At 47.4% G+C, this 24735-nt stretch overlaps 1 protein-coding gene across 12 annotated transcripts in view; it reads left to right on the top strand.

Annotated features, from left to right (window-relative positions):
• Positions 1-24735, top strand: part of LOC104650276 (serine protease-like protein 51) — a 90470-nt gene that overhangs the window by 45084 nt on the left and 20651 nt on the right. For 4 of the 12 annotated variants that reach the window (XM_074384155.1, XM_074384154.1, XM_074384152.1 and 1 more), the window contains exons 2-10: positions 732-924; positions 1558-1817; positions 2740-2882; positions 3051-3156; positions 9134-9253; positions 9534-9690; positions 10400-12213; positions 13873-14028; positions 15254-21577. In XM_074384155.1, coding sequence (XP_074240256.1) covers positions 732-924; positions 1558-1817; positions 2740-2882; positions 3051-3156; positions 9134-9192 — 761 coding nt within the window. In that variant the 3' untranslated portion in view covers positions 9193-9253; positions 9534-9690; positions 10400-12213; positions 13873-14028; positions 15254-21577. The other 8 variants (XM_074384147.1, XM_074384158.1, XM_074384150.1 and 5 more) reach the window with 7 other exon arrangements.

Genomic DNA, 24735 nt, shown 5'->3' with positions numbered 1-24735 from the left:
CCTCAAAATCCCCTGAGCCCTCTATACCTCCTCACTGCGGTGTCCTAAGGCGGACACACACACCCCAGGTCTTGCACCCCCCTAGCCAGTGGGCAGGCTCCCGACAAGCTCCCTGCAGGCATCTGTGTGCTGCAGCAGTCCTGGCCACCTTCACTCCAGAGGGGTTCTTTCTGCTTCTCTAGTGAAAGGGGATCAACTCTGGCCTGGAGCAACCAGGCAAATGTCTTTGCCTTCCACTGGGCTGCACATACGTCCTCCAGTGTGTTGTGAGTCCTGTTCCTGGGTAGGGGTTCTCCTGCCGAATCTGGCTCCTCCTCAGATACGCTCCTCCTGCCCTGCTGTATCGTGGAATGCTCCTGATGCTTTGTAGTCATTCCCTCGTTTGTGATTCTTACTGTTAAACTTCCCTTGTTCAAGTCACTGCTAGGTTTCCATCTCCTGAGTGGACACTGTGTGTCTCTGGCGCATCTCCTTGGCCACCCTAACCCCGTGTGCATCTGACGGAGCCCTGCCCAGACTCCCCATGTCTCCCAGCTCTCTGTGGCTGTGAGGAGTGAACCCTGAAAAGGATGCAGATTGCTGGTGTTTTCTGAGCTCTCCCCATCCTCAGCCAGCTTGTGGTCCCTCGCTCAGCTTTCAGCACCGGCCTTAGCTGGGGAGATTCCGGGAATAAGGGATAGGGATCTCTCAGTGCTTCTCATGTACAAATGGCTCTTTCCTTTCTCTTTCAGAAAACGTTCAATGTGGCTACAGGCCTGCCTTTCCAAACTCATCATGGCTACCATTTCATGAACGGCTTCAAGTCCAGAATGGTGAGTTCCCGTGGCAAGTGAGCATCCAGATGTCTCAGAAACACCTCTGTGGAGGCTCAATCATACACCCGTGGTGGGTTCTGACAGCTGCACACTGCTTCTCAAGAACCCTGTAAGTATCTTCATTTACATCCTGTCTTGTCAGCGTATTGTCTGGGCTGGACAGATCAATAGGCCGGTGCGCAGGCCTAGGAAGCCCTCGGTTCTACGTGCAGAATGTTGCATGGCTTTGTACCTCAGGGTCTCTGCCTATGCCCACTCTCTCTTCTTTATTTAGCCAACCGTATCTAAAGGTGGGCTGCTAGTCAGAGCTACACACGCAGTATATCAATGTACTCTCTCTCGTCTGTCATCTGTGTATGAAGACAGCACACTGGGGTCCCTGATTGAACACCTTCCCATGGAGCATCTACTATGTACTGTTCCAAGTGCTGGGACACAGGAGTTGACAAGACTGCCAAGGTCCCTGTCACCAAAGAGTTCCCAATCTCATCTCTCGTTCCTCTCGTTCTTTTGGTCAGGGGAGTTTTCCCGGGCTGACAACCCACTGGTTCAGAGATTTTTAGAGTATGAGCCCCTGATTCCTATCTATCTGATCCTGGCCCTGCTCCAGATCACTGTAGCTCACCCACTGCTCTGGACTTCTCCTGAGTTAGTTGTGAACTCACTGTTTACAAATGTGTCTATGAATGTGAATTGCACTGTCAGCCTTGTGAGGATTGGTGTTTTCGTATTCATTCTTTAGATTAGACATGGCAGTGGTGAATGTCACTGTGGTCATGGGAACGAGAACATTCAGCAACATCCACTCAGAGAGAAAGCAAGTGAGGAAGGTCATTATTCACAAAGATTACAAACCTCCCCACCTCGGCAGTGACCTCTCTCTGCTTCTACTCGCCACGCCAGTGCAGTTCAGCAATTTCAAAATGCCTGTCTGCCTGCAGGAGGAGGAGAGGAGCTGGGACCGGTGTTGGATGGCAGAGTGGGTAACAACCAATGGGTATGGTACGTGCCGTCTCTTCAGTACCCATAGAAAGCCCAAATGTAGGGTGCCCAGGGCTAGAGAGCATGAAGCTTTGGGTGTGGGAAGGCTCGGGTCTGAATCGTGGTTTTATCTCTCTTGAGCTCCTTCACCTTCTTCACCTTCAGCTTTCTCATCTGCAGAATGTTATGGGAATTAAATTAAGTGAGGTATCCAGTAAAAGCCTAGGACATAGAAGAATCTTAAAATAGGAGAGCGATGATTATTTTTGTGGGGCCAAAAGCATGATAAGCCAGTTTGGATTTTCCCCCCTGTGGCTGTTTCACAATGGCCATCTCGCCATCTGTTGGCCACCCCATGTATAGCTGTAAGCCAGTGATTCTCCAGTTAAGCTCCATGACCAATGACTCCACCCCTTTCCCTCTGGGCACCAGGCTACTTGGCTAGGGATCTCTGGGAGGGTGGGAGTGGGGTGAGAAGGCCAAGAGTTCCCCTAGCACTGTGGTCAGTTCCTTCTGACAAAATGGCATGACCAGGCGTGTTTTCTTGGTTTCTCCATTTGGCTTGGTGAAGATGCTGGCCAACACCAGTTCAGAGGCTGGGCTGCTCTGATCCTCTGCATGGGATAAAGCCTGGTTGTGGAGAGCTGGTGGGAGCAGGGAGGACCGTCATTCTAAGTTTCCCTGGCAGAGGCTGAGGCTGGGGCTTTTGTGGGCTGCTTCTGGAGGGAGTGAGCTTCCCACAGGAAGCACATTTAGTAGACAAACTGCTTGGTGGGGCTGCTGGAGAGGAGACTGAAGTCACCCCAGGTTTCTCCGCCCTGTGAATTTGTGATCTGCTGGACGCTGGCGGCCTCTCAGTCTTCCATGCTGATCACGTGTGGGCTGGTCCCTGCTGGCGGCTGATGCAGGGCTTGCTCTCACGCCAGCTTCCTCCGTTTCTCAGACCAATATGATGACTTAAACATGCACCTGGAAAAGCTGAGAGTGGTGCAGATTAGCCGGAAAGAATGTGCCAAGAGGGTAACCCAGCTCTCCAGGAACATGATTTGTGCCTGGAAGGAACCAGGCACCAATGGCATCTGCAAGGTACTCAACCCTGGCCCAGCCCCCTCCTCCCTCCACATACCCCAGCACTTACTAGGTTCCCAAATGGGGGACCCCTAGCCTACAACACGAGGACCTTCCCATTTTCCCCTCCATGCTCTTGCTGCAGGTACCACTGATGGCAGACTGTTCTTCCTTTTCTCCTTCCAGGGAGACAGTGGGGCACCTCTGGTCTGTGCTATTTATGGAACCCAGAGACTCTTCCAAGTGGGTGTCTTCAGCTGGGGCATAAGTTCTGGCTCCAGGGGGAGACCTGGTATGTTTGTGTCTGTGGCTCAATTTATTCCGTGGATCCAGGAGGAGACAAAAAAGGAGGGGAAAGCCTACACCGTAATCTCAGGATCTGCGAGACGCTCCCTGGCGTGGGTTCCTCAGTACCCCTTCTTGCTAGGACTGGGGTCTCAAATGCTGCTGGCCGCCATGTTTACTGGTGATAAACCTGATTGCTAAGCTTTGGACCCACCCTTTTTCCTTCTCTTTCTTCTCTCTCCTCTCTTCCCTTCCGTTCTCACACAAGCATCTGCGGAGCATCTGCTATGGGGTAGCATCTACACCAGCCCGCAGAAGTTAGGCATGGACCCAGTTCTCCCAAATTTCAGTACAGTCACGTGCCGCAGAATGCCATTTTGGTCAGTGATGATGGTGGTCAGAGCAACATGCTATACTATGGTCTAGGTGTGTAGTGGGTTCTGCCATCTAGGTTTGCATACATTCACCCCATATTGTGTGCCTAGCAATGAAATTGCCTGACGATCCATTTCTCAGAATGTATCCTGACATGACTGAATTTTAAAACACTTAAAATTTTAAAATTTTGAAGGTGGTGTATACAGGAGTATTCGTAGCACCATAGTTCATAATCACAAAAAAATTAGAAGCACACAGTTGCTCACTTCATAAATAAAAAAAAAACAATCTAGATATTCATTATCGGAGACCCGAATAAATTTTGTTATAACAACAGAATGTCATTAGCGGGTGATTACATACATCAGCTGGAGTGAAACAGGTCAACATAGCTTAATCTCACAATGCCGTGCAAAGGTAAGTTACAGAAAAATGTCTTCAGTGTGACATTTCTATAAATTTTAAAGACGTGTAAGGATATATTCAGATGTAGGAAAAACTACACAACGGCAAAAGGGAAAGAAACGGAAAGTTCAGGATGTTCGTATGGCTGGAAGAAATGAGAGATCCTCAGAGGGCCTTGACTCTGCAGTGTTTTATGTTATGGTGTTATTATTTATATCATTTTATATCTTTACTATTTTACTGTAATTTGTAGAAAGAAATGGAAAGGAGTGAAACAGAAGCAGAAAAATTCAAGTATTTATAAGCTCTTCTCATTCTGCAAAACAAAATGTGCATTTAATGGCAAAACTAGTGCTTGTAAGAGACGGTTGAAAGGGGAACAAGGATAAAAGGATAGAGCAGCTCTAGGTTAGTAAACAGACCTTTATGTTGGTTTTTTTTTTTTATTTTTTGAGGCAGACTCTCGCCCGTCAACCAGGCTGGAGTGCAGCGGCGCAACCTCGGCTCACTGCAGCTTCCGCCTCCTGGGTTTAAGTGATGCTCTTGCCTCAGTCTCCTGAGTAGCTTGGATTACAGGCGCCTGCCACCACACCCGGCTAGTTTTTGTACGTTTAGTAGAGATGGAGTTTCACCATGTTGGCCAGGCTGGTCTTGAACTCCTGACCTCGTGATCCACCCACCTCAGCCTCCCAAAGTGCTGGGATTACAGGCGTGAGCCACCACACCCAGCCTCAGAAACTCTTATCTTAAGAGCAGGCTTGGTTGCAGGGCTGCTCCTCCAGCTTGCCAGGGATTTTATGAGGTCACGTCGTTGTGTCTGTGACCCGAGGCCAAGAGGATGGTACCCCAGCCAGTGGTTGGGAGGTAGTGAGAAACATGGCTACCCTCTCTCCCCAAGGCTGTCTCACAGACTGTAGCTGATGACCAGGAGGAAATATCACACTGAAGAGTTAGGTCACTGTAAAAATCCCACTCTACCAGAGGTCAGCTTTAGCTGGCACTGCGACTGTCTGCATTGTACATTGCAGATATTAGTGAGTGCATCTCATTGGACCCCAAATCACAGCCAGAATACCAGAGTAAGGGAGCTGCAACATGACCCAGAAATATGGAACTAGGATTTAAGGGAACTGGATTTTGAGTGCCTATAGACACCATCTAGCAAGCCTACCAAGTCGGCTGCTCTGTGTATGCACATAACCTTCTTCATTACAATTTCTAGAAAACAAGACTAGTAACAACAGCATGCTCCTAGTACAATACAACCATCCTCCACACAAACAGAACACTCTGATCCTCTCTGAGAAGTCTCATAAATCGTCACATCCATCTTCGAGTGAGAATCAGCCCTCCTTGTTTAATCACAATCCCAGCTTCACATCCCTGTTAGTTTGGGTCCTCCAAGAGTCGATGCCGAGACTGAATTATACGTGAAAGAGATTTATTGGGGGAAATGCCTGGCAAGGATAAAGGCTATTGGGAACAGGAGGAGGCAGAGCATGTTCTGACCCCACTGCAGGTCTGAGAAAGTCTGGAGCAGGCTGATGGGAGTTCCTGAGAAAATGGTGGAAGGTTGAACAGTAATGGCCCAAGAAAAAGTGGCCCCTGCCACTCTCAGCCACTGGCTGGGTGCACTCCACAGAACAGCAGTCTTGGTCTGACTGCTGTGATGGATCTGGAGGAGGAGTAGCTGAGGGCCATCATCCGCTATGCTTCCTGCAGCAGGTTCCTCTGAAGTAGATCTGGTCTGTACACCTCCATGGCCACCGCAATCTCACCTCCTAGAGATCAGTAATCAGTGTAACCTACTGAACACTTGGGGAAGGAAGGAGAAAAGAGAAACTGGTACACACAAATTCACAACAAAACAAATACGAGGCCGGGCGCGGTGGCTCACGCCTGTAATCCCAGCACTTTGGGAGGCCGAGGCGGGTGGATCACGAGGTCAAGAGATCGATACCATCCTGGTCAACATGGTGAAACCCCGTCTCTACTAAAAATGCAAAACATTAGCTGGGCATGGTGGCGCGTGCCTGTGATCCCAGCTACTCAGGAGGCTGAGGCAGGAGAATCGCCTGAACCCAGGAGGCGGAGGTTGCGGTGAGCCGAGATCGCGCCACTGCACTCCAGCCTGGGTAACGAGAGCGAAACTCCGTCTCAAAAAAAAAAAAAAAAAAAAAAAAAAAAGTATGAAAACCCAGGCAGCTGCAACTGTTCTCAAGTCTGCAGCTGACCCTGAGGCCACAGTTGGCATTTGTAAATTCCTTCTTCCAGCTTGAACCTCGGCTGATTGTGGTTCTTTACTTGTTGGGGTGACCAGACATTGGTTTCTGAGCTCTTGATGGTTTTTCCTGTATGGGGTTGCTATAGTTTTCCACTGATTTCTCCCTTTGGACAATGAAATACAAAGAGCATCCTCACAGGATGTAATGGATTTCAGACATATTCCTCCTTGTCCCGATGTGCGGCGCAAATCTCTGTTCTTTGATATTTGGGGTCAGTATTCTCAGCCAGTACACTAACGTCCTCCTTTGTCTGTTGACTCAGTGGTATAAAAAACTCCAAATGGCCAGGTCGCAGTCTCAACTCTCTATGCAATAAATCCATCGTATTCCCTGGTAGAGGCATTCTTCCCTTGGGAACTAAGGCCTCTAAATCTCGAGAGCTCCAAGTTGCAGTGGTAAGAAGCAAAATCATTAGGTGCAATGGTAAATGAAGCCAGTCCCATTCTTATCCCTTGATTCCCAAATCCAAACTTTATGGCCATACAAGAATCAGCTCCTATTGAATGTGCTTCACAATAGACACTGTACTTGGTAAAAGAGCACTGGAGCCTCACAGGTCATGAGATCTCAACAGGCTCAGTTGCATAACCTTCATGGGGCCATTCCACTGTTCCGTCAGGCATGCGGCTTGTAGGCGGTGGGACCAATGGGAAGATCTGTGAATCCCATGGGCACCAAGTGCATCGCCTCACTTCTGTTGCATTTTAATCAGTTTGTAAGAAGTCAGGCCAGACGCAAAACCACTGTGGTGAGTAACCAGGCCTGTGGTAAGTTTTGTGTGACGAGGCAGCAAAGGCCTTGTGGGCATGGGAAACGCATCCATAGGCAGAGTAAGTAAATGTCTAGTACTGTGATGAAAAACTGCTGACTCTGAGGGAAGGGGTCGACGGTAATCAGTTTTCCACCAGATGGGGACATGCTGCATCATCCCCAGCCTACAGACAATGGCCACAGCAGGGCCTTCTAGAGATTCTGGTGCTCACCTTGGAGATGTAGTTTTCAATGCCTGATTTCACAGAGTGTTCTCAGGAATCCCATAAACTAGAGTTAAAGGATCAGGGAGCGGGTCACAATTAATGAATCCATTCTGGCATTCTTTTTTTTCTTCTTTCATTCTGGCATTCTTATCTAAGACTTTGGATTCCTTCTTTTATATTCTGGAAAGCAATTCTGTTTAATGTAGGCCATTTGTTTTAGTCCTTCAACCAAACAGCCACTGCCAGCTGCTCTCGGTAAGCCACTGAATTCAGAATTTCTCTTAAGTGCACCTAGACTGATAAATCTGGCTCAGTCAAATCAGTTTTTACTTTGTCTCTCTCTTAAGTCCCTTAGAATTCATTCTTGTACATAATCCTCAGGTTTCTACAATATACATTAGCAGAATGTTGTGGTTCTTTTAATGTGTTTTCTATCTTCTCCTGGGTCAGATTTGAACTGATTTCTATGAATTCTACTGGGATGACTCTACTGACTGCCATGGGAGGGTGATGGGGGGTAGTGCATATGGGAGAATCAGCATTCCCTGGGAAAGTACTTCCTTCAGACGAGTCTTTACAAAGTCTTCAAGCAAGAAAGGACTAGATTCCCAGAAAGGAAAGGAAGGGCAGTGCAGTGGGCTTTAAGGTTGTGAAGTACATTGATTCATCTTCACACACCCACGTGTCCCAAGGCGATATTCCTGGTCAACGTCCTTCCCAATTAATCACCTTTCATATAAGCACCTAAAGAGGCAGTGAATTCAAGTATGGTTGTAATTCTGCCACCTGCAGGAACAACTCTGGGTTGGATTTCTACTACAATAAGAGATTCTTTCAGAGGCAATTGTAGAAGTTTCTCTGATGCTTTTGACTTATGCCTCTGAGTTGAAATGTTAAAGCCCCGAGATTGTCGGGGTATTTTGTTTTGTATGTTTTCTGTAAATTTTCCATTGCATTCAGTAACTTTAACCCTTGTATGTATCTCTCCCCCCAGAAAATCCTATCGAAAAAGTGCTTGGTCTCTTTTAACAAGTAATTGATACCATGAATGACGGGTCATAACTGAAGACGCTGCATGCAATGTCTTTTTCCAGAAACCCATTTTCCGCTAGCATGAGGTTGTTACTGGCTTCAAGCTAATCCATGCCTAACAACACATCTTCAATTTCCCTTCATCTTTGCAGTTGTATTTCCTGGAACTACTTTCAGTACTAAGTACTTTATCAGTCAGGATTCTGTCAAGAAAATAGAAAACACTCTATGTATCTCAAACGGAAAGGTATTTAATACATGAAAATGAATAGTTCTAGAACCATCAAAAGGGCTTGATTCCAAGGTCAAGAAAAACAGTTGCTGCTTTTAAGGAGCTCAGTAAACTAAAGGAATCATTGGAACCCCCTGCAAATGATGTAATTATCTTCAGCATTGGGATGGTTTGCAGAAAAAGACCCAAAGTTAATGGCAAGACCTCATGACTGCCGTCTGCTAGAATTGGCACGCCTGCACACAGCTGCCATGAGAAAATGATTGCTCTGTTTCCTCTGCCTCCTAAAACTTGGCTGAGAATCTAAACTGGAAGACCACTGGGATCCTGAGAAACATAGCTTTTAAGCATTCAGCCTCTACAATACCTGGGAGATTTAGAAAGGCAGAGATGGTGCTAAAAATCAGTGTATTATATCTGGCATATTGACCTGCTAAAGGTGGAAAACAGAAAGAGTGATTCCTTCATGTGGTTGCTATGAGCTTAAGCGAGATAACACTTGCAAAGTCCTGGGAACAGTATATTGTACATGATAAGGCTTAATAGTGGGTAGGGTGGTGTCTTTATCAGTCCTCACATGAGAACAGCTCATAGCTGTCAACTCTGTCCTCTGTGGGAATGACCATTGTTCTCCATTTGATGACACCGAACCATTGTTTTCCACTTGACTCCCAGTTCCCCAGTACAGATTTATGTGCTGGACGTTCCTGGGTCCTGGGACGCTGGCTCCTTGAGACTGAATCACCTGGGATTCTAAATGCCACTTGGCTTGTCCTCAGCAAGTATTAACAGAAGGTAACAGGGTAGGAAGGGAGGGAGTTGGGGTATGTCTTCCCTGTCACTTTCCTGTTTGGGCTATTGTTCTGCCACTGGCTGGGTCCCTTTGGGTCTTAGTTCCCACTGGGTTGTCCCTCCTCTGCACTTGTGGTCCTCACTGGATTCCAATGACAATATCTTCCCCTATGGCATACTGCTGCTCTTCAACTCTGGACACCTTGTTCTCCTTCGCTGAATCCCTTTACAATGCCCACACCTTTCAGTCCCTTCATTAACATGCCTTCATTTGCCCTTTTAGAGTAGAATCCCGTTTCCTCCTGGAGCCTTTCCTGATTGATATGCTTCGAGCCATCTTAACGCCCCAGGCCTGCTGGTATCAGAGTCATCCACCACCTCACTTCCACTGCAGAGGGCTGGAGGGAGATTCGGCAAATCAGGGCAGGGTCCAGGAGAAGGTGAGGAGTGATGGTGAATGGAGAAGTGGAGCGATGCTGAACTCGAAGTTGGCATCGTGTGCCCCTCTTGGGGGCCTGGGGGTTTCATCTCCAAGAGGCTGATGGGCCGTGGCACACAGACAGTGCCCTCCTGGACACAAGTCTGGGGCCCCCACCTGGCCGCCCTGTCCAGGGTAGAATGACTGCCTCAGGAGTTGCACCTCCGCTGTGCTGCGTGCAAAGACCCAGCTGCCCTGTGCAGGGAAGAATTAGGGCACAGCTGAAACCCACAAGGGAAAAGGAATGGGCTGAAACCCTCGGGGAGCAAAGTCTATTTCTTAGTCTGTCTCCTGCCCTAAATAGCTCCCCTCTCCTCCCGCAGCTTGTGTTGACGTGTGGCTTCCCTGGCCGCAGATGCCACTGGGACATAAACTAGCATGCAGAGTGGTGACGAACCACAGGCCCTCAAGTCACGTCCTGCCCTGACTCCTCACGATCCCTGGCCTGGAGTTCAGAGCACAGATCCCAAGTGACCCCTTGCTCACCAGGACATCCCAGCAGGGCCTCTGGTCCCCAGAGCCACAGCACATTAGGGGGACCCTCTCTTCAGCCTGGGAGGGGGCCAAGGTCCAACTGTGAACTGCTGGGCAGAGGGGATCGTGTCAGGCAGAGCTGCAGCCCCCGCTCCTGTCCCTGTCCCATCCACCCCTTTCATTCCCTCCCACTGCAGCCCCAGTGAGCTCTTTCCGGGAAGCCCATTCTCCCTCTGGACCTTCAAGGAGCCACGCTTACCTGCTCTTTCCCCTGGGAGAGCTTTCAGGTCAGTCTCAAACAGGCCTTTCTTTCCGGCACGTGTTCTTTCATTGCACGGCTTCAACCTGGTCACTCCCGACACCAGCCAGGAGAGACAGACTTTTTCCCACACAGCAGTTACCAACCAGAAGTACCTGAGCGAGATCACTCTCAGCTCCTGCAGCCTTAGGGCACCCGAGCGTCCTGTCTGCTGGGCATTTGTTATGGACAAAGATTTGTGTGGCCCGTCAGTTTGCACACTGAAGCTCTAACCCTGGCTGTAATTGGAGAGGGGGCCACCAAGGAAGTCATTAAGGTTAACTGAGATACAGGGTGGGGTCCTGGTTGATAGGATGGTGTCTTTATGAGGACACCTATAAGATAGACACCCACTTGTCCCTCTGACCCCTCCAGTACAGAAACTGAGGAACGACCATAAGAGAACATAGCAGGCGCTGATCACCTGCAGGCTAGGAAGAGAGCCCTCCCCAGGAACCTGGGTCTTGGACTTCCAGCCTCCTTTGTGGGAAACACATGTGTGTTGATCAATCAGCCCAGTCTATGGCGTTGTGTAATGGTGGCCTGAGCAAATGAAGACAGCATGGAAGCGTCACTTCTCCCCACGTGATGAAGTTACGGCAGCAGCGCTTTCAACAAATTGGGCAATGCTTCTGTGGTTCCCATTGGGCAAGTGTTGAAGCTCACAAAACACAAAGGGTTTTTGAACATCTGGTCTTTGAGGTATAATTTCTATTCAGCAAATTCACCGCTTTAAGATGGATGGTTCTGTGAATTCTGATGAGTGTAAATAGCTGGGATCAGTACCACAAATAAGTGGTACTGATCAGTACAGTACCATCAGTACCACATAGAACCTTGGCTAAGTATGGTGGCTCACACCTGTAATCCCAGCACTTTGGGAGGCCGAGGTAGGAGGATCACCTGAGGTCAGGAGTTCGAGACCCGCCTGACCAACATGATGAAACCCTGTCTCTACTAAAAATACAAGAATTAGCTGGGCGCGGTGGCAGATGCCTGTAATCCCAGCTACTCAGGAGGCTGAGGCAGGAGAATCGGTTGAACCTGGGAGCTGGAGGTTGCAGTGATCAGAGGTGAGATCGCGCCATTGCACTCCAGCCTGGGTGACAAGAGTGAAACTTTGTCTCAAAAAAAAAAAAAAAAAAAAAAAAAGACATAGAACATTTTCATCACCCCAAAACGTTCCCCTGTGCTTCTTAATAATCCATCCTCTTCCCCGAACCCCAAACCCTGGCAACAGCTGATACATTCTCACTGCTTGGAGATTTGCCTTTCCCAGAATGCCACATATGCATGGAATCATACAGCATGCAGTGGTTTGTGGCTGACTTCTCAAGCTCAGTGCGATGCCCCTGAGACCTGAGTTCCTTGTGTGTCCGTCGGCTGTCCCTCTCTGCTGCTGTGTGGCACCACTGTTGTGTGGATGCAGCAGTTTGCTCATCCCTTCCTCTGGTGACAGACATTTAGGATGTTACTAGTTTTTAGCAATTAAGAAGATAGCTACCATACACATTGGGTACTGGTTTTCGTATGGACGTATGTTTCTATGCAATCCTGTTTTGATTAAAATGTGAATTCATCCACTGCTATGCTAGGCAATGTTTGGATGATTTGGGGTCAAACTGAAGATGATTCAGGTGCTCGCTGTGTTCTCCCTTTCTGAAGTCTGGGACTGCCGTGGAAGTTGTGTGATTTCTTTGGGCAGGATGGCAGGTAAGGCAGGCATTCTTTTATCTACGCCCTGTTCCATCTCATATGCATGTGCCCTCCAGTGCCCAAAAGTTTGCAAACACTTAGAGCAGCGATGAGACGGTTTGCTCTACTGAGCCCAGATACATGCTGTTTCCAAAGAACAGGAAAGGAGGCTTTCTCTCCCTTTTCAGGGCCCCGCTTGACAGAGAAAAGATAAGCATTAGTTGCTAAATGCTAATGTTTTGCTTACGGCTATGAGAAGTACGGTAAATGCTGGTTCTGATAAAGACTCCACATCCAATAAAATGAATAAACTGCCTGCCTTTCAGTTATTCTGATGAGAGTTCTTTTTCAGATAAATTTTAAAGCCTCAAAATAGCAGGAAATAGAAAGTCCCATAGTCAGTCATTTTTCCTAAAATAGAATATGGATAGAGTTTGGAAAATGTTTGCAACCATAGCTCCTTGCCATTAATTAGTAATCCTAGCTGTCCTTCCTACACCTGTCACAGCCACGGTGATTTCTTATGAGAATAATTCATTGGCCACATAGGAAAGAAGATTGCTTATTTCAGATTTGAGCTTGATTCGGTCAATTGACCCCTCACACACCTAGCACTCAACCTGGTCCATTATTCCAACTTGATAGTCTAACTTGAACCATGCAAATTTGTCAATATTCTCCTACTTTGAATGCCCCAAACAGTGGTTCTATTCTGATTTAACTCACAAGTGCCTGCAGTTCCCGTACGCCTCTGGATCTTTGCACATATTTTTGGCCCAGGTAGAATGCTGCTTGAGGTCGCCAGGGCTGCCGTAACAAAGTTCCACAAACTGGCTGCCTTAGAACAACAGAAATATTATCAGATGCTCTGGAGGCCAGAAGTCCAAAATCCCAATGTTAGCAGGACTGTGCTCCTTCTGAAGGTGCTAGGAAGGATCTGTCCCACTTTTCCCTCCTGGCTTCTGGTAGATTTCTTGGCTTGTGGCAGTGCACCTCCAGTCTTCACATGGGGCTCTCCCTGTGTGGGCGAGCGGATCCAAATGGCCCCTTTTTATAAGATCACCAGTCATATTGGATTGGGTGCCTGCCCTACTGTAGCATGACCTTCTCTTAATCAATTACAACTTCAAGGACCCTACTTCCAAATAAAATCACATCTTTAGGTCTAGGGAATAGAACATCAGCTTAAGAAATTGGGGGCCGGGTGCGGTGGCTCAAGCCTGTAATCCCAGCACTTTGGGAGGCCGAGGCGGGTGGATCACGAGGTCAAGAGATCGAGACCATCCTGGTCAACTTGGTGAAACCCCGTCTCTACTAAAAATACAAAAAATTAGCTGGGCATGGTGGCGCGTGCCTGTGATCCCAGCTACTCAGGAGGCTGAGGCAGGAGAATTGCCTGAACCCAGGAGGCGGAGGTTGCGGTGAGCCGAGATCGCGCCATTGCACTCTAGCCTGGGAAACAAGGGCGAAACTCCATCTCAAAATGCCCTCCTGTCCTTTCCCCAGGCCTTTCCCTTTGGGAATTGACTTAGCCCAGACAAACCTTATTTCCTCTAGACAGTTTTCCCCATGGCCTCTTCTCCCACCCACCACACACCCGTGCGCCTCCCCTGGCTGCCAATGATACTCTTACCCCATTGTATTAAGGTAGTCTCTTTGCCAATGTGTCTCTCCCAGCTGACGATGACCTTCAAAGAGAGAACATCTATGGTTCATCTTTGCATCGACCTCCAAACCTGGCATGTAGAAAGTGCTCCAAAGAGCTCTGGATGACCTCAGGAACAACGAAATGAACGAGTCGCATCCCCCAAAGCCACCCTGCAGCTGATCCAGGTATGGATGTATACTTTGGGCATGTTTTGTTCATAGAAACTGCTGGCCAAGGTGCCTTCCTTTGCAGGAAGACATTAGTAGAGATGAAATTGGAGAATTTACATCGTGGGCTTGGCATTTGCCATGTCCTTTGCGGGGATACGTGGATTAGCCCGTTACTCCTCTCAACCCTGTAGTGCTGCGCGGTCATCATCCACATTTTACAGAGGAGTCAGCAGAGGCACAGAGCTGAGGGGCTCTGCTAAGGTCACACAGCCAGTGCCCTCTCTGCTGTCTCACTTGAGTGGTTTGGAGCAGCAGCCTCAGAGTCCTGCTCATTCCCCAAGGCTATTCCTAGAGTGCACTTCCAGCTATTTTGTCCTGACTCATTCATGAATCTGAGACGCTGCCTCTTAGAGGAGCACAGCTGGCTGGGGAGTCCTCCCACTCTGAGTCTGTCACCCCCAGCTCCATCCTGACGTCCACAGCCCACAGAGCTCAGGGTGACCCCAGCTGCTTTGTCTGGACTGTGGTGGCTCCACCCATTCCCTTTTGTGACCTGAGCAGTCAGGCTGGGCTGTGAGCCAGCAGGCATGGAGAGTTAAGCCCCGGCCAGCCCTCCATCACACCAGAAGCCTCTCCATGGTTGATGGAGGACCAGGGCTGGTGAAAGGATGGACCGATGGAAGGGCAACTCTCCTGCTGTGGGTCACTTAGCTGCCGCCCTGGGCCCACAGGCATGGCATCCTGTTTTGTATGTTACATTTCTGCCTTTGTGGTTGATGTATGAACTCAGGTTAGTTCTCATCAGCTCAGCCTTTAACTCCAAAATACAAAAGTAGGATATCTTTTTCTATTTTTATTAGTTTTTATTTTTGAGGCAGGGTCTTGTTCTGTCACCCAGGATTCAAGTGCAGTGATGTGATCATAGCTCACTGCAGCCTCGACCTCCCGGGCTCAAGCCATCCTCCTACCTCAGCCTCCTGAGTAGCTGGGAGCATAGGCATGCACCACTACACCAGGCTAATTTTCTGTATTTATTGTAGAGACAGAGTCTCGCTATGTTACCCAGGCTGGTCTTGAACTCCTGGGCTCAAGTGAGCTGCCCACCTCAGACTTCCAAAGTGCTGGAATTATAGGTGTGAGCCACTGCGCCTGGCCTTTTCCTGTCTTTCTTGAGAACAATTATCCCTCTTCACCTACATGGCTGGGTATTCATGATTTATGTTCTTGATTTCTCTATCAGGTCATTCTTCTGTTTGAGGAGAGGAAAGAGGAACTGAAGCTGGAGCCAGAGCCTGGAACAGCACCGTGTGGGAATGCTGTTGCTTTCTTTCTGAAGAGGGCCTGAGTCTGGGATTGAACTCCATCAGGTTGGAAACTCTCCTATTCTGGAAAGGCATCCAGGATTTTCAGCAGGCTCCCCTTTTGGTGATAATCTCCCTAGAGCTCCAAGTCTTCATTTTATTCCTGAGCCAATATGTATTTTTCTATACACAGTGCTAACACAATCCACAAAACCTCTGTGGCCCCACGTTATACCCCTGCCAGTTAAGCAGCCGTGTCAGGGGCAAAAGACAGGTACCACATTAACATACTGCCCCCAATGGCCCGCTCCCTGGAGGATGGGGCTGTGATGGGGATGCTCCCTGTCCCTCCGATAGTTTCCAAGGTCACCAGCCCTTGACTCCCTGAGCTGTGAGGGCAGGTGCAGCTTCATAGAAATTCTTCCCTTTGTTTTGCTGAATGGCCCTGAGAATGCCCCAGAACCGGGGAGCCACGTGTGGATTTCCAGCACTAACTAAACATGAAAATGAAGAATGTCTGTGAATCAGAAGACACAGGTATGAGACTAGGAAAAGATATTTGCAACACCTGTAACTGAAAACCCCTCGATCTGAGAACATATTTAACACATCTACACATCCATAAGAAAAAGGAGAGACAATCAACCAAGAAATGAGCACAAGGGGTGAACAAACACCTCCAACAAAGAGGATCTTCAGTGGCCAATAAACATGTTACAGTGTGTGGGGCCGGGCGCGGTGGCTCAAGCCTGTAATCCCAGCACTTTGGGAGGCCGAGGCGGGTGGATCACGAGGTCGAGAGATTGAGACCATCCTGGTCAACATGGTGAAACCCCGTCTCTACTAAAAATACAAAAAATTAGCTGGGCATGGTGGCGCGTGCCTGTAATCCCAGCTACTCAGGAGGCTGAGGCAGGAGAATTGCTTGAACCCAGGAGGCGAAGGTTGCAGTGAGCCGAGATCGCGCCATTGCACTCCAGCCTGGGTAACAAGAGTGAAACTCCGTCTCAAAAAAAAAAAAATGTTACAGTGTGCTAGACTTGTTAATGATCTAGAAAATGCAGATGAAGACCACAATGAGATAATTCTCTAACCTTCCAGAAAAGATAACATTACAAATATTGATACATTGAGTGTTTGCAGCGTGTGAGCAAAGAGGAACTTTCAAACTCTGCTATTAAGAGGGCAAATAATTGGAAACCATGTTGGCTGCGTCTGCTACTCGTAATTATCTACCTGCATGAGTTTCCCATGGCTGCTGTAACCATTGCCACAAGCTTAGTGACATAAAACGACATGAATTTATTACTCTACGGTTGCAGTCAGAAGTCTAAAACACGTCTCCCTGGGCTCAAATCAAAGTGCTGGCAGGAGGCAGTAAGGGACATTCCAGTTTCCTGTCTTTTCCAGGTTTCAGAGATGTTCCACGTTCCTTGGTGCATGCTCCCTTCCTCCATCTTCAAAGTCCGCATCAGGCCAACTTCTCACGCTGACCTCTCCCCGGTTCTCTTTTCTGCCTCCATTTTCCACTTATAAGGAATCGTTGTGATCACACTGACCCTGTTGAGACCATCCAGATACCCTCCCCGTCTCAGAATCAACTGATGAGAAATCTTAATTTCATCTGCAAACTTAATTTTCCTTTGCCATGTAAACTAACATATTTGTAGGTTCTGGGAATTAGAACGTGACCATCTTTGGGGCAGGGAACGTTCTGTCTACCACAATACCCAAGAGAAACTCTTGCACATGGAAACACACACATGTTTACAACACGTAGAAGGCAACATGTGCAAGAAAGTCGACAGCAGGGCTACTCAGAGTTGCAAGACCTAAACAAGAAACGCCTGATAATTGAGTTCTAGTTGACTAAAGTGATGTCTATTCATATAATAACACAGAATCACCCATATGCAACGATGTGCATGAATTTTAGCAATGGAAGGTTAATTAAAACAAAAGATTACATACAGGATGATATCCATCTTATAATATTAAAAATATCTAAATTAGACCTATATTCTTTCTAGAAATATTTATATTCCTACAAATAAATGTATATTATATATAATTACTATAAATAGATATCTATAGATATACGTATCTATATGCCTGTAGATACCTATAGTAATTAAATCACATAAAAGGATAGTGAGGGCAAACAAGGCCTGAATATAAGACTCAGGATGATGTTTATTATGGGACAAAGATTGAGGATGGTTGTTGGTTGTGATAATATAGCTAGATATTACATTTCAGCTACTGTTTAGTTAATGGGTTCATGGTTGCCTATTGAATTATTAAACATAAGGCTAGGGGGTACAGTGGCTCATGCCTGTAATCCCAGCACTTTGGAATTCTGAGGCAGGCAGGCCTTGAGCCCAGGAGTTTGAGACTAGCCTGGGCCATGTGGTGAAAATTTATCTCCACAAAAAATACAAAAATTAGCCGGGCATGGTGGTGTGTGCCTGAAGTCCCAGCTACTCAGGAGGCTGAGATGGGAGGATCACTTCAGCCCGGGAAGCAGAGGTTACAGTGAGCCGAGATTGAGCCACAGCACTCCAGCCTGGGAGAAGAGTGAGACCCTGTCTCAAAAAAAATTACAATAAAATAAAAAATACCTAGTTTCATTTTAAAACCATGTATGAACCAGTGACAAATGTTTATGAACAAAAGATGAGGATTAGTATCATTCTGTGCACCTGCAGGCCAATACAAGACAGTCTCTGCTGTTGAGAATGTGATCATTTAATGAGGGAGATAGTCATATAAACAAGTATTTTCTAGATGTGTGGTTTCAGGTGCTTGGGCAGCACAGAGGACAAACCAGTTGCTTGGTGTGGTCCAGGAGAGATTCAAAGAAGACATGAAGGCTACACAGTCTCCTGGGTGGACAAGGGATGTGTCTAAGGCAGAGAACCAGAGCTGCGAGGGCGTGGAGGCACAGAAGGGTCCTGTGTTTCCAAATCTGAAAAACAACTCTGAATTGTATCCTTTTGCTAGGGCTGCCATAACAAAATACCACAGGTGAGAAGGCTTCAACAACAGAAATCTACATTCTCATAGTGCTGGAAATTGAAAGTGTGAGATCCAGGTGTCAGCAGGGCCGGTTTCTGCCCAGGCTTACCGACTTGGCTTGCAGATGGCCACCTTCTCTGCATTCTCACCTGGTTTTGTGATGTGTACTTGCATTCCTGGCATTTCTCAGTTTGTCTAACAGGTATCTGTTGTATCTAAGTGTTGTTGTAATGTTGGCATAAGCCTGTGTGCCTAAAAGAAGGAACTTACATGTGGGTTGGTGAGGGCAGTGTGCAGGTCTCAGCTCTACACAGAGTTTTTGTTCCTTAGAACATGTATTTTTTCTCTGGTTTTGTGTCAGCCCCTTGTCTGGAACTCCCTGGGGTGCCACCTGCCTCTCTGCTTTTCTCATTGAAGCATGAAGCTAATGCCGCCTCTTCTGCTGCAGGAAAGGACTCTGCCACCCCTTCCGTTCCAGACGATGCTTGTACATCCGCCTCCAGCCAAGTTTAAAATATGAGCATCAGAATGTTCTTCTGATAGGTTCCTCTTGACCTCTTCCAAGCTAACCTAGAAAGACATAGAAAGAATGACATATTTGGGACTAAAACACCTTTCTACCTGAACGCTGGCCTTGGCTTCTGACTTTTCCAAGGGGAGCAAAAGCATCTGCTCAGGAAGATTCCAATATGCAGGTTGAGATCTCCTTGACTGATACTTAAAAAATCTGAGTTGTTAGGGTGGGATGATCACAAAGAGAATTGAAGGACAGGCCTTATTGCATAGGATCAAGGTCATGATCCTGATCAATGACAGAGAAGAAAGGAGGCAGAGCCCTGACCCCTGCATGCCGCATGCTCTGTATACTTGAATGAGCCACCGACATAGCTGAGGCCACTGCTGGTGCCAGGGCAGGAACGACTGGCCCTCATGTGAATCATTGCCCATGTCCCCAACATGCACGATGAGAAAGACACTTGGTCTCGAGAAACAGACAGTGTAATCACTGGTGTCACTGAAGCAAGACAGACGCTAGGGTAGTAGAAGCAGATGGTGCCAGTGCCTGGCTGCAATTCATTCAGTGGGGATTAGTGCCTCACATGACACACTGTCATCCTGGAGCAGAGATGGGTTTGATATCTACCCATCCTGGTTGTTTAGTTTCATTTTTGTTATTGACATTTCAAAGACATTCTGCAATTTGGATCTATATTTCCACTCTGATCCAATGGTGGTTTAATAGGATCCTTGTAAATTCACAGATTATTTTTAAAGTGTTTTATTTTATTATCGTATTGTTATTGATTTCTAGCTTTATCCTACTTTGGTTGGAGAATGCTGTGGATGCTATTTCTGATATTTTAAATTGAGTGAGGTTTTTATTGTGGCCCAAGATAGATTCATTTTATAATTGATATGGTTTGGCTGTGTCCCCACCCAAATCTCATCTTGAATTGTAGTTTCCGTGATCTTCCCCATGTATCATGGGAGGGACCTGGTGGGAGGTAGTTGATCATGGGGGACGTTCCCCCCATGCTGTTCTTACAAGAGTGAGTGAGTTCTCGTGAAATCTGATGGTTTTATAAGGAGCTTTTTCCCTCTGTGCTCTGCACTTCTGTCTCCTGCCACCCCGTGAAGAAGGATGTGTTTGCTTTCTCTTCTGCCATGATTTAAGTTTCCTGAGGCCTCCCCAGGAATGTGGAACTGTGAGTCCAATAAGCCTCTTTCATTTATAAATTACCCAGTTTGGGGCAGCTCTTTATAGCAGGGAGAATGGACTAATACAATAAAAGTTCAATGTGCACTTGAAAATAAGGCAGATTTTTCAGTATTGGATTTTACAACTTCAATATATATTTCTGTGTTCTAGCTTACTGATAATGCTGGTTTTCTACATCCTTATTCATTTTTTGGGTCCATTTGATTTCTGTAGGTATGGGAGAGATGTTTTAAAATAGCCAAAAATATTAACAACATATCTTCATTGCATATTAGAGCAGTAAACATGAACTCTCCTTTGTTCTTTTAATGGCTTCTCATCTTAGTTATGTTAAGATGTTGAATATCAGTATGTCATAACACTTATTTCTTTTGCATTTGCCTTGCATGTCTTTTTTCTCAACGAGAAAGTTTGTTCTATTTTTTATATACTAGTCTTAGGGTTGTCCGTAGAAACAGACCTAGTAGGAGGATAGATGTAGATATAGATATAGACAGATAGATTTCTTAGAGGAATTGGCTCATGTGATTATAGGTGCCAAGAAGTCTCACAATCCACCATGTGCAAAGTGGGGAACCAGGAAAGCCAGTGGTGTAGTTTGATCCAAGTCCAAAGGCCTAAGTAACTTGAGGGCAAGGGAAGGAAAGAAGGCAATAATAGTTTAAGTCCTAATCTGAAGGCCTAAGAATCAGGAGTAGTGATGTCTGAGGATGGATGTACCATTTCAAATGGGAAGGAAACGTGTCTGTCCTCAATCTTTTTGTTCTATATGTACCCCCAACAGACTGGATGATGCCCACCTACATTGGTGAGGGCTGGTCTTCTTTACTCAGTCTACAGATTCAAATGCTCATCTCCTCTGGAAACCATCTTCTCAGACATGCCCCAAAATTATATTTTAACAGCTATCTGGGCATCCCTTAGCCCAATCAAATTGAGGCATAAAATTAACCATCACAATACAATACTGTTCCTATTTCCTCTGAATTTTTTTCTCATTGTCCCATAGCTATATAGTCAAAACACAACACTATTATATACTATATTGACTTCTTCACTCTATCATATGGTCTTAGTTGTACTGCAAGTATATTATATGCCCAATATCCATCTTTATATAATACCTCTAAAATCATTTTGGCAGGCTCAGGTTTGTTTTGTAGTAGATTCCTTAAAAAGGTTTATGGCAACAAAATTTTCTGAGGTCTGGAATGTTCATAAAGTTGAATGTGGCCTTTATAATTTGAGGTCAGTTTGGCTGGATGTAAAATACTTGGCATAAATTTTGTTTCTAGAAATATTAAGTATAGGATTCTGTTTTCTTCTAGCCTAAAGCACTTCTGTTAAAATGTCTGAGTTTAAACTAATTTTCTTTTTCTTAGGAATAATATGACCTTTTTGCCTGGATGTTCAAAGGAATTTTTTCTTTAAGTGAAGTAGTTCCATTGAAACGGTGGCTCTCAAAGTGTAATCGACGAACAACATATGGGGTTTCAGAAGCTGGAAGAAACTTATCAATTTCTAGGTATGGAAAATCTCTTTTACAGTGTATATGTGGGAGTGTGTGTATGCTATGAAAATATATACATGCATATATTCACATATAAATATATACACACATATCTATATATGTATTTATAGTATACTAATTAAAAGGTAAATTCTTAATGATCCATGAAAAGGGAATGGGAGGCCAGGTGTAGTGGCTCACACTTGTAATCACAGCACAGTGGGAGGTTGAGTGGGGAGGATCACTTGAGCCCAGGAGTTTGAAATTGGCCTGAGAAACATGGTGAGACCTCCTCTCTGCAACAAATATAAAAATTAGATGGGCATGGTGGCTTGTACCGAGGGTCCCAGCTACTCAGGAGGCTGAGGTGGGAGGATGACGTAAGCCAAGAAGGCAGAGGTTGCAGTGAGCTGAGATCACACCACTGCACTTCAGCCTCAGTGACAAAGTATTAACTTGACTCAAAAAAAAAAAAAAAAAAGAAAAAATTGGTATCCCAGAAAACTTTATCTATATATTCACAAATGTATATAATCATAGTATATTACTCAAAAAGTAAATTCTTAATACTTCATGGCAAGCAAATAAGAGGCCACGGATGATGGCTCATGCTTGTAATCTCAGCACATTGAGAGGCCCAGGCAAGAGGATTGCTTGTGTCCAAAAGTTTAAGACCAGCCTAAGCAAGAGTGAGAACCAACCTCTCAAACAAAATCAGAAATTAGTCAGGGATGGTGGCAGGTGTCTGTATTCTACATTCCTCAAGATGCTGACTTGGGAAAATCAGTGGAGGCCAAAAGGCCAAGGCTGCAGTAGAGCCGTGATCACACGACAACACTTCAGCCTGGGTGACAGCAAGACCCTAAGGAAAAAAAAAATTAACTGTAAAAAACGTTTAAAAAGAAGACATGAAATGAGAAGCTACCATGTCCAGGGCAAAGACAAAGCAGCCCAAACAGAGGCCCATTCCCCTCCGAACCCCCAGAAGACAAGAAAAACCATGAGATACTAAATAAAAGAGACATCACTGTAAAAAGACACAGGCAGAATTTACTACAAATCTGTCAAAAATACACTCACAAGATTAAAAGTAGAGACAGGTGTTTAGCCAAGGCACACTGCTAAAAAGTGAACAAATGAGAGTCCAGGGAAGCTTTGGGCTTTTTGATGCTGTTGATGATCAAAGACCTATAGAGCTGGATCCAGAAGAGGCCACTGGGAGGCAAGTGCAGGGCAGAAAAAAACCACCAGGAGGCAGGAGATGAGCCTGGAGTGGTCACTAAGAGGCAGAAGAGAAGCCTGCAGAGGCCATGGTGAGGCACAAGCTGGTATAGGAAAGGCCACTGTGAAAAAAAAAGCTGAATCTTGAGAGGCAGATATGACACGACACAGAGGATGGGGCTGAAGCGGCCACTGTGAGGCAAATGAAAGGCCTGCCAAAATGCCTGAAAAACAGGTGTTAACAAGGCCAGAAAAGGCCCATATTGGGAATAGCTGTGCTGAAGAGGCTGCGATCAGGCAGGAGCTGAGTCTGCGCGGGCCGCCAGTAGGCCGAAGGAAGGCCTTGAAAGCCTGACTTGAAAAAAACTAGAGTCTACAGAGACTGCTGGGAGCTGGGCAGGCACTGGGACAAACGTGGTTGTTGTGAGGCAGGAGTTGAGCCTGTAGACCGAGCGGGGAAGTAGAGCTGGGCCTGGAGAAGCCGCCATGAGGGAGGCAGAGGCCGAGCCTGGAGAGGCCGGATAGGAGGCAAGAGCTGGGCCGAAGAAGGCCACCGGGAGGCAGGAGGTGGCCCTGGTGGGGCCCATGTTAGAATGTTTTGCACCCAGAGAGTCCTCTGGGAGGGCAGGAGCTGGACCTGAAGAGGCCAATTTCAGGGCCATTTAGGCCTGCCAGGGCCACCGGGAGGAGGCCGAGAGAAGCTGACTTGAGGAAGTTTGGGGCCTGGAGATGTTGTTGGAGGGCAGGAGCTGAGCCTGGACAGGCCACTGTGAGGCATGAGCTGGGCGGGCCTGCGAGCTTGACTTGAGGACTTTTCAGGCCTACAAATGCCGCCAGGGGCTGGGTGGGAGCTGACTGAGTCCACACAGGTTGTTGTAAGGTAAGGCAGGCAGTGGGCCTGTAGACACAGCTGGGAGCAAGAGCTGGGCTGAGAGAGGATGCCAGGAGGCAGCACCTGGGCCGGGAGAGGCCTCTGCATGAGCTGGGCCTGGAGGGGCTGCCAAAAGGCTTCCAGGAACTGGGCCTGGAAGGCTGCTGTGAGGAATGAGCTGGGCCTGCAGAGGCCACTGGGATGCAGGAGCTGGGCCTGCAGAGGCTGCGGAGAGGCAGGAGCCTCTCAGAAAGGTAGGAGCTGGGTTTGTGCATGCTGTCACCAGGTAGGCAGGCAGGCAGAGATGGCCTGGGGAGGCCGACGTGGAGGGCAAGAGCTGGGCCTGGAGAGGCTGTTGTCAGGTAGGAGCTGGATCTGTCCGGGCTGCCGGAAGGCCAAAGGTGGGCCTAGAAAGCCCAACTTGAGGAAGGCTGTGGCCTACAGAGGCTGCCAGGAGCTGGGCAGGAGCTGGGCCAAACATGGTTGCTGTGAGACAGGAGTTGGGACCGTAGACACAGCCGGGAGGAAGAGCTGGGCCCAGAGAGACTGACTTGGAAATGTTCTGGGCCTGGAGAGGATGCCAGAAAGCCAACGCTGGGCCTGAAAAGGCTGCCCGGAGGCACCAGCTTGGCCTAAAGAGGCACCAGCTGGGCCTGAGAGAGGCCTTGGTGAGGCCGAGAGCTGAGCCTGGAGGGTCCACTGAGAGGCAGAGGCTGGGCCTGGAGGGCCCTATTCCAGGCAGGAGCCAAGCCTGGAAAGGCCCACGAGAGGAAGCTTTGGGCCTGGAGAGGCCACTGGGAAGCAGCAGCTGGCTCAGGAGAGTCCGTCAGAGGCATGAGCTGGAACTAGACGGCTGGGCCAGTGTGAGGGAGGAGCTGGGCCTGTGGATGCAGCTGGGAGGCAGGCAGGAACTTGGTTTGGGGAAGCTGCCGCCAGGCAACAGGTGGTCCTGGGGAGGCTGCAGGGAGGCCAGAGCTGGGCCTGGAGAGGCCATTGTCAGGCAGGAGCTGGGTCTGTCAAGGCCACCGGGAAACAAAAGGTAGGAAGAGGTTTTGTTTTTCCTACTGGAAAGCTCCACCTG

The sequence above is a fragment of the Saimiri boliviensis genome, chromosome 13 (assembly GCF_048565385.1).
Source record: "Saimiri boliviensis isolate mSaiBol1 chromosome 13, mSaiBol1.pri, whole genome shotgun sequence".
Taxonomy (NCBI): domain Eukaryota; kingdom Metazoa; phylum Chordata; class Mammalia; order Primates; family Cebidae; genus Saimiri; species Saimiri boliviensis.
This window is presented reverse-complemented; position numbering and strand designations above follow the sequence as displayed.